This window comes from Lepus europaeus, chromosome 2, assembly GCF_033115175.1.
Source record: "Lepus europaeus isolate LE1 chromosome 2, mLepTim1.pri, whole genome shotgun sequence".
Lineage (NCBI taxonomy): Eukaryota > Metazoa > Chordata > Mammalia > Lagomorpha > Leporidae > Lepus > Lepus europaeus.
The window spans coordinates 92,356,539-92,375,240 of NC_084828.1; the positions used below are offsets into that span (position 1 = coordinate 92,356,539).

At 48.2% G+C, this 18,702-nt stretch overlaps 1 protein-coding gene across 3 annotated transcripts in view; it reads left to right on the forward strand.

Annotated features, from left to right (window-relative positions):
* MASP1 (MBL associated serine protease 1) overlaps positions 1–18,702 on the forward strand; it is a 72,018-nt gene that overhangs the window by 1,807 nt on the left and 51,509 nt on the right. For 2 of the 3 annotated variants that reach the window (XM_062210263.1, XM_062210282.1), the window contains exon 2: positions 4,205–4,436. In XM_062210263.1, coding sequence (XP_062066247.1) covers positions 4,205–4,436 — 232 coding nt within the window. Of the gene's footprint in view, positions 1–4,193; positions 4,437–18,702 lie in introns of those variants that run through there. The other variant, XM_062210275.1, reaches the window with a different exon arrangement.

The window sequence follows — 18,702 nt, forward strand, 5'->3', positions numbered from 1 at the left end:
AAGCAACTTGGCATAAGTTACACTGGTGGTCTGGAAAAGACCCAGACTCAACCTTGGGTCCAAGAGTTTTTCTACTATGTTCCACTGGACTCTCCACCAGGTTATTATTCTACAGCCACAGCTCTCAATGCTGGCCGTGCAGCAGAATGACCTGCAGCGCTTTCAAAAATGCTCGTGCCCAGACCTCACCCTGGGCCAATTAAGCCAGAATCTGTCTTGAGGAGTGGCTCTGGCATTCGTATTTTTTTTTTTAATTTCCACATAAAGCCATAGGCTTTTAAACTATCTTTCACAGGATTAATTGCCTTGGCCAAATGCCTGGGCATGCTATGGGCCTGGCCCCAGCTTCTTCTGGTGGTCTTTGTTAGTCCCTTCTTCTGTTGAAGTTAACTCACCAGATGGTGTTGGGTAGGATATGACATCGCTTGGGGTATCCTTTTCATTATCCACTCCAAAAAAAAAAAAAAAAAGTGCTGTGAAAGGGAGAGATGCAGTCCCTCCCAACTCTTAATCTCAGAAAGGGAGTCTTGGTGTTGTGTAGGTTGGAATGAGGAAACTGAATGGAGCAGACAGAAACTGTCACTCAGCCTACAATCACAGAGGCCGGCAGGCATCTTCACGCAGCCCCGATAGCCTGTTCCCACAGTGCAGCCTATGAAATCCAAGCTCTATATATTACTTTTGACATTTCCAACACATGTAGCTAAACTTTTTTTTGAATAGCTGGAGGATAGATAACAGGTGTCAGGAATTGTACAGCCGGCGCCTGGTGTAGAAGAAGCCAAGAACAGAGAGTGTGATGAGGAATGAAAGCTGCCACTTAGATTCTTTGATTCACAGCCCCTCAAGCAAGCAAGCAAGCAAGCATATGCTCAATCCCATTACATGCAAGGAGATATTTGCTTCATATGTGTGAAACTGTTTTGAGATGCAAACAGAGGGGAACAAAAAGCTTCACAAGGCTTCCTCCCCCGCTGACCGGTTGCCTACCGCACATGGCACTGAGCCTCTGGGCTCGATGGGGCTCAGCTGCCAGCCTGGACAGCACTGGCCTTCTGGGGCTCAGAGTCTGCTCTTTGTGGTCTGGAAAAGGCCGGCACGGAGAAAGTTGCCCTTTCAGCCTTGCATAATCTGGGTGTCGCTATTGCAAAGAAGTCCGCTTAGGGAGCCAAGGCTCATTCCTAGCGCCTGCTTTTCGGGAAGCAGTCTGATGGGGTAATCATAGCTAAAGTCTGCCTGGGGCTGGACACTTAACAAAGTACTTTCCAACCCTCCCTCGGATCGCAGCCCTGTGGGAAGTCATTCCTATGACCACTTCAAGGATGAGGAACCAAAGACCTGCCATGCCTTCCCTAAGGCGAGGATGAATAAGCGAGTCTGCTCTCCCCTCCTTGGCGTGACTGAACCTGAACTCCCAGGCCCATTAACACTGGAAAATGGGAGGCCTGAGACCCTCAGCTCAGGCTTCCTGGCCTCAGCTTTCCTAGTAATTCACTGGATAAGTTGGATGTAGGCCCTGCCTTTTCTCTGCCTCTGAGGCCTTCCCTCCAGAGTGGGTTTCTAAAACATTGACACCAGTTGTTGCATTAAAATAGTTCACTTTCTTAACAGCATCTCACATGTTGCTAATGGAAGGGGCCTCAGGAAACATTTTAATGACTTAGTTTTTTTTTTTATCAAAAAACAATCATTTTATGTATATAAAATGTTCTCATTGGTCTAGAAGGATCATGTACTAAAAACATTGATATTTCCATTTCACAGACCGAGACTGTTAACACTTTTTTTTTTTTTTTTGGACAGGCAGAGTGTATAATGAGGAGAAACAGAGAGAAAGGTCTTCCTTTTTGCCGTTGGTTCACCTTCCAATGGCCGCTGCGGCCGGCGCATCGTGCTGATCCGAAGCCAGGAGCCAGGTGCTTCTCCTGGTCTCCCATGCGGGTGCAGGGCCCAAGCACTTGGGCCATCCTCTACTGCCTTCCCGGGCCATAGCAGAGAGCTGGCCTGGAAGAGGAGCAACCGGGACAGAATCTGGCGCCCCAACCGGTACTAGAACCCGGTGTGCCGGCGCCACAAGGCAGAGGATTAGCCTGTTAAGCCACAGTGCCAGCCTGTTAATACTTTTTTTGTACTTAGCTACTTAACTGGCATGTTCCATGAGACAGCTAGATAATTGAATCTATGTATGCAGTTGTCTTGCTGTGTGGGCACGTTCAAAAATGCATGTGTATGTATAGACACATCCACGCACCTGAGTATGCGGGAGTGAGAGTTGTTGGGACGAGACAACTTCCTGATCAGCAAATAGACAGCTGCTAATCCAGAGATGCTGGAATAATTTCCCAGCGTTGACTTTTTAAGCAGTCTAAGACTCTGGCTGCACATTCATTCATTCATAATCAGTTATACACCAGGCTATATTCTAGGTCATTTCCATACATCACCTCTAATGTTCAGATAAGCCCCGGAAATTAGGGCTTATAACCCTCATTAAATATATAAGGAAACTGGGGCTCAGAGAGACTAGTTACTTGAGTTTTCACAGCCAGTAAGTAGAAAAATTGATATTTGAACCCAAGTACACTTAGCTTCAAAGGCTGTGTCGGGCAGTGTGGTGGCTGACCCCACAGAACCATGTTCAGGAGCCATGGAATCTGGATGGACCAAGGAAAGTGCAATAGCCCAGGAGATTTTGAGTTGAATGGTGGTGGACAAACAGGACACCCGCAACCCATATGGCACCTGCCACGTGGCCGAGGTGTGGAAGGGTACGGCAGGCTTCCAGGATGAAAGAGGCACACGCGGTGGCTGCGGAGATGAGGCTGAGCAGGCATGTCAGCACCACATCCAAGAGGGCCTCAGCAGCTACCCTGGGAACAGATGCTGCACCTGCAGGCACAGCAGAGCAGCATGGCCACAGCTGTGTTTTAGGAAAGCAACGTTGGCAGAAAGCTGCTGAATGATATAAAGGAGAGGGCAGGAAGGTCGGTCAGGAAGCTTCAGCACTAGTTTGGATCACAGGGTTTAAAGCAGGTAATGGACTGGCGTGGAGAGATGGGTTTGCAGAAGACAGCAAGAAAAAGAAATAGGGCTTATTGACCATACACGTGGTATAACAGGAAAGGGGAAGGGGAAAATTCAGGCTTAGGAAACTGGCTAACGGGATACCACTCAAAGAAAAGCAAAATGAGAGCAGGAACTAATTAGGAAGGAAGTTGGTGAGCCAAATATGGGATGTTTGAGTTCAAGGTCCCTGGGTGCTGGAGAGGACTGATCTACTAGATCAGGTGCCCGGCGTGCACACTGACCCCTAGGGCTTTGCTCGGCCTTGGTCAGTTTGCCTCATTATTGCATCATCCGCTCTTGTTGTGTTCTATAAGTTCCATTTCTTGCCCCTTTTTGTAGCTCTTTTAATGGCCCTTTATCTCTGATTACTACAGAAATATGAGGGCACTTTCAAAGTCTCACGGAAAAGTGGAATAAAAAGGTAAGCTTATCTTAATGCAAAAAGAATTGAAATCGTTGAATAGGTTTTTTTCCTCCACAATACACAATTTCCCTGAAATTTTTGAAGTACCCTCATATACATTTTATGGTTTGGATCATTCATTAGAATACTTACCAAGAGGAAGAAAAATTATTTTGTCCATCCTATCTTTATTCAAAATTTTGCATCATTTGATTTTTGTGGTGAAATATTTCATTAAATCTGTTTAAACTCCTATGGATTCTGTTACTGAATATTTCTCATACCAATAGTAGAAAAAGTAAGTTATTAATACCCTTTAGAAAAATAAGGATTAGAAAAAAAGGAATAAAAAAAATTAGAATAAGGAATGTATGATTCTTAATGGAAGCAAAACTGAAAAAAAAAAAAAAACAATTCATGCCTACTTTTGCAAGCTATGTTGTCAACAGTAAAATGATGTGTGTCCGAGTCCCAACTGTGGAGCTTTGTGGACAAGCTCAGTACTCATAAGATTATCAGTTCTCCCAAAGAGCAAAACTGGAAGAAACCTCCGAAGTCATCTGGATCCCACCTTCCCATGTTTCAGCCTGGGTAAGCAAGGTCCAAAGCGGGAAAGCCACTCCGGCTGGACCAAAGCAGAGGAAGGCACAGGACTCTGTCTGCCGGCTGCTGGTTAGTTAAGCGCTGAGGACCTTGGTCCATGAATGTAAGTACATGTACATTCATGTCTTCCAGGTGGCTCCTTCTCTGTCATGCTCTGTGCTTCTCCCTGTTGAAGGCTTCGGCCCACACTGTGGAGCTAAATGATATGTTTGGCCAGATCCAGTCACCCGGCTATCCAGACTCCTATCCGAGTGACTCGGAGGTGACTTGGAATATCACTGTCCCGGAAGGCTTTCGTATCAAGCTTTACTTCATGCACTTCAACTTGGAATCCTCCTATCTTTGTGAATATGACTATGTGAAGGTAAGACACCCCCCGATCAGTGTTTTTCACCTGGGCCCAGAGTTCCACTGGGAGTTAAGAAGCACAGACGAGACACTGTCCTTATACCCTCCTAGGGTGGCATCTAGAAGGTCGCAATGTGATGAAGGAAGGTCTGGGTGAAGCCCTAAAGTGGAAGCTGAATGCTAGAATGAGAAAGGACCCCAGGGAAACTGAGGCAGGTAGGGTGTGACTCAGCCAACCACAGCATCCTTGGCTTCTTTCTGTTCTCAAGCCTTTAATGTTGCCATTCCCTTCTGTTCCACAGTCTCGGTTAGAAAAGCACAGAGTCTTCAGAGTAAGCAGTAATCAGAAACAAAGTCATAATTATGTCCAAAGTTGAGCTATTAGAAAGCATTGCTCAATTCCGGAAATAATAACCAAATGTTTGGAAAATGTAGGCTTTGCAGAAGCACACGGTCAGAGGTGCAGGTGAAAAGGTGGGTTAGACCGTGGTTCTTTCTGAAAGGCCGTGATTGCCAGGCTAAGGGCTTTGCATGTCATCCGCAAAGGCAGGGAGCTGGGGGTTCACTGTGAGAAGAGGATACAGAAACACACAGGGAGGAGCAGCAGAGGAGTACAACATAAAAACAACATGCCCTAGAATTTAGAAAGAACCCACAGAAATTGCCATGAGCAGGAAGTTGTTTTTGGTTTAAGGTGGGGCTGAGATCAGAGAGTTTCAGAAAGATCAAGTTTATTAAAGTTGCCTCTAGTTCAAGAAGATGTGGACAGCTAAGGACCTACTTTCTAAGCTCTCTCTGACTTCCCAGAAGGGATTCTCTTCCAACAACTCTGGAGTTGGCTTTGTGTATTTTTAGTATTGTCGTGGTCATATTTTTTCTTAGCCAGTTGTTCAATAGGAGTTAACCTTGTATTAACCACAGTACTTGATCACCAGCAAAGTTGTGAGTTTTCAAGGTGCTTTCTAGTGTCATTCAAACTCTAAAACAATCCTAGGAGACAGGAACTTCTATTCTATTTCATAGGTAAAGAAACAAACTCAGGAAGGTCAAGCAACTCGCCCAAGGCTCTGCAGCTGGTAGGTGGTAGGTCAAGGTTGCAAACTCAAGTCTTGTGACTTTGACTCCAGGCTCTTTTGGCCACCAAAGGACTGACCAGTTGTGCTCCCCTGAGCCTCAGGATACTGCAGGGATTTACGACGGGGAAAGAAGCCTGGTCAGAGGAGCTGGAGCCACGCCTATGTTTCAGCATGTTGTCTATGTAGGGTGTTGCTACTGAATATGTTGGTTTTGCATGAAGTATCCCATGGTGCTCCACGTCAGGGTGTCTCAGTCTCATCCTCTTCTATATTTTGAAACTGGATTCCTGTGCTGAGAAAAGCTGTCTTGAGCACTGTAGAACTTTTAGTAGCATCTCTTTCTTCTACTCATTAAACCCCAGCAGCCGCTCCCCTCCAGTCTTGACAACCAAAAAACTATCTCCAGATGTTTCCGGTGTCCCAGACCATGGCAGGATGGGGTGCCCTTTGGTAGGAATGATGAGACTATTGTGAAACAAAAGATCTGGCCCATCTCAGAGAGACATAGCCTAGAAAACACAACCTCTGGCAATGACAAAGCAATCTGCTCAGGGACCGGCTACCTAGGCTTGATGGCTTGCAATCCTTACAGCTCCAAATCAAACAAACACGATGCTCCAAGTTGCAAGGAGTGAGCATAGTGGGGAGGAGCCACAGATGCACATGTGCATGCTTCCAGAAGGCCTCCTGGCATTGGACTCCTGACTCCCTGCAGGGGTCCCAGAAGCCGGGGGACTCGCTGCACCCTCATCAGCCGACAACCGGCATTCACCTGGACCAGGGCCCTATGCCCTTGTCCACACACGCCCGGCAGTGCTTCCCTCTGACGGTCAAGATCTCACAGGACAGCAGGGTACAGCGCCCTCCAGAGACTCATCTCGCCCCCGATTGTTGTTGTTCTTATTGCTTTTAGAATATTTCCTCCCTCGGGAACATTTCCCTCTAATCACCTTGAAGTAGGCTCCATACAGAAAATCAACAGGAGTGGAGCTGTGCAGACTAACGGTCACGCTCCTGCCTGTCTGACGTGATCACGCTGAAGCACCTGGAGGCAGAACAGCTTGAAGGTTGCTGCTCTGCCTGAGTTCCCCCTCGACAGAGCGGAGACTGGAGGTCAGAGTGCAGGGGCAGCGCTAGACTCCACTGCCTCTGAAGTCCACACCAGAAGCCTCATGCACATGGTTGAAGCCCTGTTCACTTTTTCTAACTGCCACCCCAGCCCCAGGCCCAGGAACATGTGCTGTTTCTGGCTAAGAATGAGAGGCAAGCTCTTCACTTTCAATCTGAATCAAAGCACGAGTGTGCCATGTGACTGCCAAATCCGTCAGCACTCCGCTCCAACATTCTGTGTCTTCATCTGTTCATTGAGAGACTGGATGAGAGGATCCCTAAGGCACCTTAAGTTCCAGAATCCTAATCCCAATTCTCCCTCCCAGAATTTTTCCGATGACCCTGCCAAATCGTCATTATCATAGTCAGGATACACTCAGAAAATGGTGAGGCCGTGGTTATAATACCTACCTCCCCAAGCTCTGGGGAAAAGCACATGATCCCAGCCCACCCTCTGCTGAGCGGGTTACTACAGTGGCAAATTGTTGGAGCGGAATTTTTACACCTGCCGGACCACCTCTGTCCTTTGCCAAGCAGATTGCACTATCACAGATTTCCCTTGGAAGTGAGAATATCCTATGTTTTGAAAGATTTTTACTGCATGACTCAATTCCCTTGGCAGGTTGAGGAGTGAGTACAAAGGACTTTCCAGCCCATGAGAACCCTTTCCAGCCCAGCCCATGCCCACAAACCGCCCTTCCCACCCAGCCCATCAGGGTGGCCATGATGGAACTGCTGACAGTGCACATCAGTAATCTGAAGAACAGCAGGACTCCAAGCCCATGGGCCGGATGCTCATTTGTGAAAATTCCTCTCTAGCCTGACCTCCCACAGCCCCTGGTTCTTGAGGGGTGTGCACACGTGCACAGCAACATCTGCTTTCTTGGAATATGGCTGCCATTGTGGATTCCTGCAGGGCACGATTGAAGAACCCCAACCACGGCTGGTGAATGGCACAGGCTAGAGGCAGAGCACAGGTGCTGGCCAGGGAGGTGGGAGACCTAGGTGCCGGTGGCCGTACTATCCTAACTAACCTTGGGCACGTGACTCTTTCTAGAAGGGACTCTGGCTTTGTCAAATGCAAGGAGTTGAACCAGATGGTGTCTCTGGCTAACTTAACTCTGAATATCTACATATCTAAAACCTTAGCAATCACAGTCTACCTCCATAATCATCTCTGAAGTCCCAAAAAGAAAGAATTCAAGGTCATGCTGGAAGCAGAATTTACATCTCAAGACTCACAGTCTCTTCTCTATTTAAATAACCAACAGTGGAATCCCATCTTAGAACGCATAGATTGTTAAGTTGTAAGATAAGGCAAATGTTGCCTACAGTCAAACCTGCTCTTAAAAATTCCTTAAATATAATAGAGTACTGTGTTTTAATATGTCCATAAGAGCCTTTTGGCTTCCAGGAATGCAGCAAATTTCAGTACTTTTGGTTGAGCACCAGATGGAGTGAGCAACTAGTACTTAGAGAAGAGCTATAGTTACTGAAAGCGGTAGAGTTACTTAGAAACCAGAACCACCAAAAGAATGGAGCATGCACGCACCTCATTTTCAAGTTCATTTCATGACATCTGTTCATTTGAAAAAATTTGCCTGCTGCTGTTTTTGTTCTTTTTCTCATGTGCATAAAAGGCCAATCGGTGTCTGTTGGATGTTGGGATGACACAATGCCACTGTCCTCCTGCGAACCCTGTATCTTTGGCTTATTATTCAACATTTCCTCCACTCTTTTCTTTAGTTCTGCTTCTTGTTCCTCTCATCCAGTCCATTGCCATGGCCTCCTCGATGTCTACCTGACACCAATCCTTCTCCCTTAGTCCACCCACTTACGTATACCCAGATATTCTCTTAGAATATTGCTTTGATTGTGTCGTGCTGAAAATCTTCCAGCAGCTGCTCATTTTCTATGAGATGAAGTCCAAGAATTCTATTGAAAGTCTGTGATAAGGTGGCCGCCTCCAAGGAACAGGCCCTCAAAGGTGAATTAGATGGTTTCCAGCCTGGAGGAATTCCCAGGTTCCCAGTATGTAATGAGACAGCTGCCTAATGAACAAGCTGGACAAAGTAACACAAAGGGTGTGAGACAGAGGGCTGAGTGTGGGAGCGGTCGTTCCCGGGTAATCAGGAAAGCCTGTGGAAATAGTTGAGATAGGAGACAGGTCTTTGGAAGGGTATACAGGAATTCCACAGTGCAGTTCCCTAAGCAGATGTCCCAGCCCAGCTCCCTAAAGGAATGGAGGCCAGGACAATGCGGAACAGAGAATAGACAGGGTTGGCACATTTCAGGGAGATGCAGGAGAAAAGCCTAGGAAGGCTATGTGAGGGCAGACAGAGAAAATCCTTGGTAAATTTGGGTTTAAGCATGTGTACCCAATGTCACAAACAAGTGCTCAAAAGGTTGAACTAATTCTGCAGATGCGTTTTCTTAGCCAGCCAAGATAACACTATTGGCTTAATCTGTGTTTTGAATAAAAACAAATATGAATTCTCATCAACATAGAATTTCTGACCTCACACAAAAGTCTACATTTCCAAATTCTTTCAGAAAATCTGGTGACTCTTGCAGCTTTCTGTGTGCCAGCAATCAGCTCAAACAGGTGGAGAGGGCCTGGACACGGGGTCCCCACCACTCCTTGTGGTTCCTTCTAGGCTAATTCTTTCTCACATCTTGTTTTCACTATTGCTTCTCTTACAGTAAAGAGAGTGAAACATTCGCTTTAGTGTCTCCACCAAAAATAGTAAAGCTGAAAGGACCTGGGAAAGACACATATTTCTGGAGGAATCAGTGAAAGCCTTTCTTTGCAGAGTCAAGAATATCCCTGTGTGTTTAATGTGCAAACCATGTTTTTATCTATAGAATACAAAGCGGCTTATTTCATTCTGCTTTGCTTCCCATCTGGCATCTTTTATTTATTGGCATTATTTCATTTTATCTATTCTCATTTTATTTGAAAGGTAGAAACAGAGAAAATGAGAGAGAGAGAGAGAGAAAGAGAGAGAGAGAGAGAGAGACCACAGAGAGATCTTCCATTAGCTGGTTCCACAGATCTTCCATTAGCCGATTGTCTCCCCAAATGTCTACAGCAGCCAAGGCCAGGTTAGGCCACAGTCGGGAGCCAAGAACTTCTTAGGGGTCTCGACCTGTGTGAGTGACAGGGAACCCCAATGCTTGAATCATCACCTGCTACTTCCCCAGGTGCACATTAGCAGGAAGCTGGATCAGAAGTAGAGAAATTGTCACTTGGAGCAGGCACTTCAACACAGGATGCAGGCTTACCAAAGGTACTCTACTGCACTACCTTCATCCCTTAGCCACATCTTTTTTGTTTTTTTGTTTTTTTGGTTTTTTTTTTTTCTTTAATTTTTTGACAGGCAGAGTGGACAGTGAGAGAGAGAGACAGAGAGAAAGGTCTTCCTTTTTGCCGTTGGTTCACCCTCCAATGGCCGCCGCGGTAGGCGCACTGCAGCTGGCGCACCGCGCTGATCCGATGGCAGGAGCCAGGTGCTTCTCCTGGTCTCCCGTGTGGGTGCAGGGCCCAAGCACTTGGGCCATCCTCCACTGCACTCCCGGGCCACAGCAGAGAGCTGGCTTGGAAGAGGGGCAACCGGGACAGAATTCGGAGCCCCGACCGGGACTAGAACCCAGTGTGCCGGCACCGCAAGTCAGAGGATTAGCCTAGTGAGCCGCGGCGCCGGCCTGTTTTTTTGTTGTTGTTGTTTTTTTTTTTTTTTAAGATTTACTTATTTATTTGAAAAGTTGAGAGAGAGAGAGAGAGATCTTCCATATGTTGGTTCACTCCCCAAATGGCCACAACAACCAAGGCTGAACCAAACTGAAGCCAGGAGCCAGGAGCTTCCTCTGGATTTCCCACATGGGTACAGGGGCCCAAGCACTTGCACATCAGCAGGAAGCTGGATCACAAGAGGATCAACCAGGACTTGAACTGGTGCCCGTATGGGATGCCAGCATCGCAAGTGATGGCCTTACCTGCTCTGCCACAGCACCAACTCCACCTGGCACCGTTTGACAGTTGAGCCTAAAATCTCCAGTTAGAAGCTATACAGTGACATGGGGATACGGGGTATGGGGAGATAACACAGTCGGGGAATTCTTGTGGAAGTTTGAGCTGGAACTATAGGAAAGGGGGTTGAGCACAGGTAAAGGTAAAAGAACCTGGCATCACTGAACAAGGTTGCATAGGTGGTTGTATTGCATAGATTGACCACAGCTATGTTGAATGTAGTATATATATATGTTCCAAGGGAGCCCACAGGCTTCTAGGAGAGCTGTGAAGCCCAGGTGGGGATAATGGAGATGGCCGTGCTTGCAAAAAGGAGAGGGAGGAAGCAGAGGTCCCAGGCCAAGTTCACGACAGCATGGTAGCTAATTTCCTGGAGATGGAAAGCAGGAAGATGAAGATCAAGGTCAGAAAGACATAGACTGAGTTGAGGTGCATGGAGTCTGGAAAACAGTTAAAATGCTGATCTAGATTTTGAGATAGGACTTAGAATACCATAAGGCTGAAATCCCGTCTCTGCCACTCCTGAGTGAGGCACGGCAGCCAAGCTTTACTGACTTCTGACCGCCTAAGCATTGGTTTTGCCCTGCTCATAATGGATATAGTATCTTCGTCATGGTCTGTGGACGGACCTAAATGAAGTCATGGCTCTTAAGTGGAATCAGTATAGCACAATACAGTTGCGCTGAGCAGTTTGGAGTCAGGATTTAGGGCCAGTCAGACTGGGGTCAGGTCTTGTCCCTAGCTCTTTCTAGAGCAGCTGATTGAACTTGGTATGATTCTCTTTCTCCATCTGTAAAAGGGGCATAACAGTAATTGCTATTTCTTGGGTTTTTTATGAATGCCAAATGAGGAGAATGCTCTAATGACCTGAATCCAACACATATGTAATTAGCTCAATAAATATGATGACAGCAGCAAGGATGGCAATGGTGTGGCTAATCAAGTGCCTGCCAGCAACCACCATATTCCCAGCGAATGTCAGCTTTCTCACCTCTGGCTTTACCTCTACCCAGCTTTCCACAACCATGCTCCATCACACAGTTTTTTCAGACAATAGGTAGGAAAGGACTTTGAAAGGAATGTTAAAATGAAGGAGATTTTTTTTTTTAATTTCTCCTATGTGTGTTTCTTGCAGCAACATAAGTTTTATACTAGTTTCTAACCTATGAGTACATTTTATTCTTATAGGATAGGAAGAGCAGAGATTATTATACCCAACTTACAGAAAAGGGAACTGAGGCACAAATGGATTTGCCCGAATCACTACAGAAATGCCAGGTTCCGATCCTGGTCTCCTTAGTCCCAAGTCATGGCTCTATCCCTCATGGGGTCCTTCTCAGACCAGTTCCATCCTGAAAGGAGCCTTGATGAGCTTCCTGGACAGGCATTATTCCTAAAGCATCACTTAGCCTGTCAGTCATGGTCATTTAGTAAAATAAGAGGACCTTGAGGTTGTCTAGACCATATTAAAGAACTTTCTTCTTTATCCAGCTTTGAGGGGAAAGCTATCTTACAAAAATAACAGGAAATGGAATCTGAGCTACGAAGGATGGGAAAGTGCTCAGTTTATCTGCTTGTGGTGCACAAGTTCTAATGGTGAGCTCAAGGTCATTCCCACTAGACTGTCGGCCCCATGAGTTCAGGGCCCGTGTCTGTGTATTCTCGAGCAGCAAGCACAGAGCAGGAAAGGCCCACCTCTCCTGGCAGTGAGCTTAAATGGAAGGGCTCTGATCTAGAAATCAGCCACGGATCCTGCTGAGACCTTGGGCCAGTCACTGCTCCGGTCGGGGTCTCACTTTTACCTCTTCCCAGCAAGAGAATTGGACTCGCTGCTCTCTGCCAGCTCTTCCAGTTCTGATGGCCTGCGACTCCGAGTCTATCCCTGCCCCAGGCCATCCGGGTCAGGCTGCATCTTGCTGTGTAATTGAGAGAGAAATCCTCCAATCCCAGCGCTCTAACTTCTATGCAGCACTCAGTGTTTACTTAGAACATGCCCTCTGCCCGCAGGCTGCGCTGACCCCAGCTCCTGCAGCAGCTCTGCTAATTCTCTGAGAAGGGACAGGAGGCCTTGGTCCCAGGAGGAAATGAGAAAGTGATAACTGTTTCTCATGAATTTCAATTCTGTAGTCCCAGTGAGAGATTCTTCCCTCCTGAGACACCAGGTTCCAAACACCAATCCTAAAGAAACAGGGAGTGCAAATAAGCCTGGGAAAGTGTGACAATAGCTCCTTCTATGCAGAAATGCAAACAGTTAAGGCTCCTGGGTGATAGGGAGCCAAAGGAAGACCCTGGTGCTGGGGCAGAGGATGTGGGTGTGTGTGGGTGAATGTGAGGGGGGCTTGTGACCGGGGCAGGTACACGGGGCCGGGGGGGAGGGGTGCACATCTCTGAGCATCTGCAAACATAGGAAACAGTTTCTTAGAAAGGTAGAGCTTGAATTTTCTCCGGGGGTCTTGTAGAAGGAAAAGTAGGAAGCAGACAGAGTATTCATTTATCCTACAAATAGCCCTTGTTTAAAGAAATCGTCCTTCCCTGTGGCTAGCTAGAATCTTGTCTGAGACACTTGCAACAAAAGATAGAGCGACGGTCGGCGCCGTGGCTCAATAGGCTAATCCTCCACCTTGCGGCGCCGGCACACCGGGTTCTAGTCCCGGTCGGGGCACCAGATTCTGTCCCGGTTGCACCTCTTCCAGGCCAGCTCTCTGCTGTGGCCAGGGAGTGCAGTGGAGGATGGCCCAAGTACTTGGGCCCTGCACCCCATGGGAGACCAGGAAAAGCACCTGGCTCCTGCCATCGGATCAGCGCGGTGCGCCGGCCGCAGCGCGCCAACCGCAGCGGCCATTGGAGGGTGAACCAACGGCAAAAAGGAAGACCTTTCTCTCTGTCTCTCTCTCTCACTGTCCACTCTGCCTGTCAAAAAAAAAAAAGATAGAGTGACATAAATCTATGTCATGTAAGGTTTGCGTGGCATAAGTGAAGACTCAAAGAAATAGAATGCTGTGCATATTTCATGCTTAGGTTGATGAAGAGAGAACAGTACGGGAGAAAGCTGATTGATGGGAGGACACAAGGCTATGACGTCATGGTAACAACCTGGGGACAGCTTAGCCAGCCTGTTTGTTCAGAATCCGCTCTCTATCCCAGCCTCTGCAGAGATAAGGGTGTCCTTTCCTCTGAGTCTAGGGAGGGAGGGTACCTCTGGTGTGGCCTGCGTCCAGTGAGGGCAAGGTGAGCGGGACCTGCCTGCCTCTGCCACGGGGCAACGTTTGGGCAAGCATATTCTTAATGTCTTCAAGCACCTGCTTGGAAGACAGCGATCATCAGAGCAGACAGAAATCCCTGCCAGCCTGGTGCTTACACTGCAGGGGGTGGGGGAGGAGTGGGCAGACAACACCAAACAGAGACTGCAAGTCCATCAAAGGCCATCAGAGGCCACCAAGGATGGGACTGGCTACAGTAGGAAGCTGGTAGGCAAAGAAACACAAGAGAACAGGGTCAAGGGCAGCTGCATGAGTTTAGGTCCAGGTCCTGATTTAAATGTCCCCCTTTAGAGCAGACCTCATTGAGCAGGCGGCATCTGCATAAAGACTTGAAGGTGAGGAAATGAGCCGCTGCTTTTCCCTGGGGAAAGGCATTGCAGCCACGAGGAACAGGCAGTGCAGAGGCTGCCAGGTGGGAAAGTGTGTGGTGTGTGCATGAAGAACAGCAAGGAAGGCGGAGGAAGGACAGGAACGGGAACGGGGGAGGAAGCCCACAGGTCCAGGTGCGGAGCACGAGGGAAACTGGGAAATAGGGCTGCGACTAAAGGCTTCCAGGTAACAACAGATTTCTTTTTAAGTATTTATTTATTTTGAAAGTCAGAATTACAGAGAGAAGGAGAGGCAGTGCTGGTTCACTCCCCAGATGGCTACAAAAGCCAGCACTAGACCAGGCCAAAGCCAGGAGCCAGGGGCCAGGAGCTTCATCTGGGTCTCCCATGTGAGTGGCAAGGGCCTAGACATTTGGGCCACATTCCGCTGCTTTCTCAGGCACGTTAGCAGGGAGCTGGACCAGAAGTGGAGCAGCCAAGACTTGAACCGGTGCCGGTTTGGATGTAAGTATTACAGGCAGTGGCTTCACCCGCTATGCCACAGTGCCAGGCCGCAGCAACAGCAGATCTTACAAGCCGCTTTCATACCCACGTCTCCTTTGACCACATGACGCCTGCAGAGCAGCATGAGTTGTGCCTGTGGGAAACCTGAGGCCTGCAGAGTGTGGTATAGGTGCCTGTAAATGATTAAGGACCAGACTTGGCGGGTGGGTGGCAATGAGGGGGAAGAGCCTGCAGTGTCACCACTCAGCGACAATGAACGCTAACAACCTAGGAGTGCAGAGAATAGAAAATGCTAAAGGCATTAGAAAGTGATGAGTCTTCACATAATTGGCTTATTTCTACTATAATTTATTTCATTGTAAGGTTATGAAACTTCACTTTTAGTGATGCTGTGTCTAACAACAGGGTAGCAAAATCTCTGAAAAACTGATGATTGGCGCCTCTAAGCTATTGTGAGCTGCAGACTCCAGCACGCTGCCGCTGAGGAGGTTAGAGCGACACAGGACCTGCGAGCCCATCCCTCCGTTCCTAGCCCAGCACCCCGGAAAGATTTCTGGGCAAAGATTTCAGGATGTGAATTGGGGCTGGGGTAGGGCAGGGTCCTGGACAGCAGTAGACGTGCCTGTAAATTCTGCCCTGGACAGGGGCTGGAGGCGGCTCCTCTGTCCCTCGCCCAGGACTGGTCACCCCAGTCCTGACAGCGACATACCTTGAGCCAGGCAACCTGCTGCAGAACACAGCCACCCTTTGTTTCCCAGTGCTCCGGCTGTTTTCCTTCGATGAGCTGTCAGAGGCCTGGCTTCCAGTTGCTGAAGGGATTTGCATGTGAATGAGCTGGCTCCAAAGTCCCAGAAGGGGTGAGGTGGAGGAGATGGAGTCGTGCACCCGCCAAAGGCGGCGTCAATGCTCCCAGACTCCTCCCCTGCCACAATTCCCAGACGCCTCCCGCCCACTCCTGCTGAGACGGTGGGCACTGCCCATTTCCCACCTGCGGGATGCCTGCTTCCGCTGCCAGCTCTTTCTTCTGCCCCTGCTCTGGTTGCCCCTTTTCTGTTCAGTACCCGCCCTGAGAATGGGCAGCCCCTCCTGGAAGCAGCGGGATTCTTGCATACTTAGGAACTGCCAGCTCTCGCAGGCCCCCTCTGCTCCGTGGTTCCTCACATTTGCATGCACACAATTCCTTCTCAGGGATGCACCCAGCGACACTGGCTGGGCTTTACTCTGATTAATGACGTTGTCCTGGTAGGCAAGTACACCTGGAGCCTCAGCCCTGTCTCTGCCATTGACTGGCCTCCTCGTGACTCTGAACAAGTCTCCGCTTCTCCAGAGGAAAGGACGGGAGGTCCTCGCGTGCCCTATCCAGCTCTGACCTTTCTTCTAGAGCTGTCGGATTCCAGTTATTGAGCAAAACTGGAAGCCAGGGCATCTGCACATCATCTCGGGTCTGCTCATCTTAGGCCACGAGGCCCTTGGCGAGTCACGTCACCTCTCTGGGCTCAGAATTATGAAATCTGCCTCCTTACCCAACTGCAGTAGGTGGAAATAAATTAGGGACAGAAGGGAGATTTACATGGGTAGAAGGATTGCTAATCTTATTATTATGGCCTAACCCAGTCTAGAGCACCAGCCTTCAGCACTTGTCAACGGAGGCCCATGGACTCTTAGCCCTGTGTTGCTATGCTGGCTTTCCAAGGCTTCTGAAACACAGCACACTCACACACACTCACACACACACGCACACACACATACACACGCACACACACACAGACACACACACATACTTCAGGTGACTTCTTCTGTCCTAGGCCAGGTTCTTGTTTGGTGTCTAATACCTTTAACATGGTTCTGCCCATGATCTTGAACTGAACACAGAACTGAAATCAGAGACCCCTGAGAAAGTAGTGAGACTGGGCCGTTGACCTCTGGCCCAGCCAGTGGAGGCGATGGGCTTGCAGTGAGGTTACACTCAGAAGCACAGCGCACTCAACTGCAAGCAGGGGTATGGGGCTGCCACTGAATCACTGGTCTACACTGACACACCTGGAAAGATCCTTTGAAGTACAGGCAAGTAAACAGAGAGATTCCTGAACTTGGTACTCTTGTGGCTGGAAGTCTTTAGAGACCCCTGTGTATATCACTTTGTTCTTGGGTTATAAAGTAAGGCTGATATCTTTCCCATCACCCCTGCACCCCAGGATTGTTGGGGAACATTGTGAAGTCCAAAGCATCAAACAGGCCTTACAAAGCATTTGTCAGATGAGGAGCTTGGACTGAGAGGGCTCTGCAAGTTCCCTCCAGCTTTATCTGCCCAGCATCCGGGCTCCTTATAAAAGAGGAAGCCTCTGCTAATGGCATCTGGGAGATTAGAAATGAAGGAGTGAGGTCTAGACAACAGAGGGTACCCAGGGACAGTTTCCACCTGTGACACTGCTTCAGATACATGAAATTCTCTATGTCTCATGCAGCTGGGAGCCCAGAAAGTTGCTGTCTCAGTTGCCTGGACTTCAGCATCCTGTTTTCTTCACTGAGTCCTCACTATGTTCCATGCACCTTTCTTAAGTCTTTTACATATAATAACTTACGTGGTAGTCACTAGAGTCTTGTGAAAATGATGTCAATGCTATCACTTTCACGATTTTACATACAAAAAAACCTGTATGCAGAGGACATTAGCTTCCTAGGGATACTACAGAAAATTACTACCAATTAGGTGGCTTAAAACAACAGGAATTTGTTGGCACACAGTTCCAGGCTAGAAGTTGTTTTTTGTTTTTTTGGTTTTTTTGTTTTTTTTTTTTTTTTTTTTTTTGGACAAGCAGAGTTAGACAGAGAGAGAGAGAGAGACAGAGAGCAGAGAGAGAGAGACAGAGAGAAAGGTCTTCCTTCCATTGGTTCACCCCCCAAATGGCCACTACGGCTGGTGCGCTGCGCCGATCTGAAGCCAGGAGCCAGGTGCTTCCTCCTGGTCTCCCATGTGGGTGCAGGGCCCAAGCACTTGGGCCATCCTCCACTGCCTTCCTGGGCCATAGCAGAGAGCTGGACTGGAAGAGAAGCAATCTGGACAGAATCCGGCGCCCCAACCGGGACTAGAACCCGGTGTGCCAGCGCCACAGGCAGAGGATTAGTCAAGTGAGCTGAGGCGCCGGCCAGGCTAGAAGTTTGAAATCAGAGTATTGGCAGGATCATGGCCCCTCTGAAGACTCGAGGGGAGAAGCCTCATCTAGCTTCTGAAGGTTGCAGGCAGAATCTTGGCATTCCTTGGCTCAGGCAGTGTCACCGCAGTCTCTGCCTCTGTCTTCGCAGGTCCGTCTTCCCTCTGTGTGTACCTTTGCATTCAACTTTTCTTCATTATAGAAGGACACCAGTCAATGGATCAGAGTCCTCTTGCATCCAATACAGGGCCATCTTCACTTGAACACAGCTGCAAAAATTTCTTTCCATGTATTATCACAATCATACCAGAGGTTAGGATTTGAGCAAAGGTTTTGGGGGAATACAACCAAATGCTCACTCCTGTAGTGTTTCTAACTTTTTCTTATTCTTCCTTTTTCCTTTTCAGTTTGTTTATTTGAAAGGCAGAGCATCAGAGAGAGAAAGAGAGATGGGGATAGAGAGAGATCCTCCATCTGCTGATTAATTCCCCCAAATGGTTGCATTAGACGAGTCTGGACCAGGTCATAGCCAAGAGCCAGGAACACCATCTGGGCCTCATACATGGGTGGCAGGAGCCCAATCCCTGGGGACATCATCCTCTGACTTCCCAGGTGCATTAACAGGAAGGTAGATTAGAAGTGGAGCAGCCAGGACTCAAACCCACACTCTGACATGGGATGCCAGCGATGCAAATGGCAGCTTGACTGACTGCCAAATGCTAGCCCCTCTAATTTTCTATTATTATGCATGACTTCTGTGAACATCTTTGTTCATAAGTTTTTCCACATTTGAAATATTTTCCCCTAGATTGTATCTATAG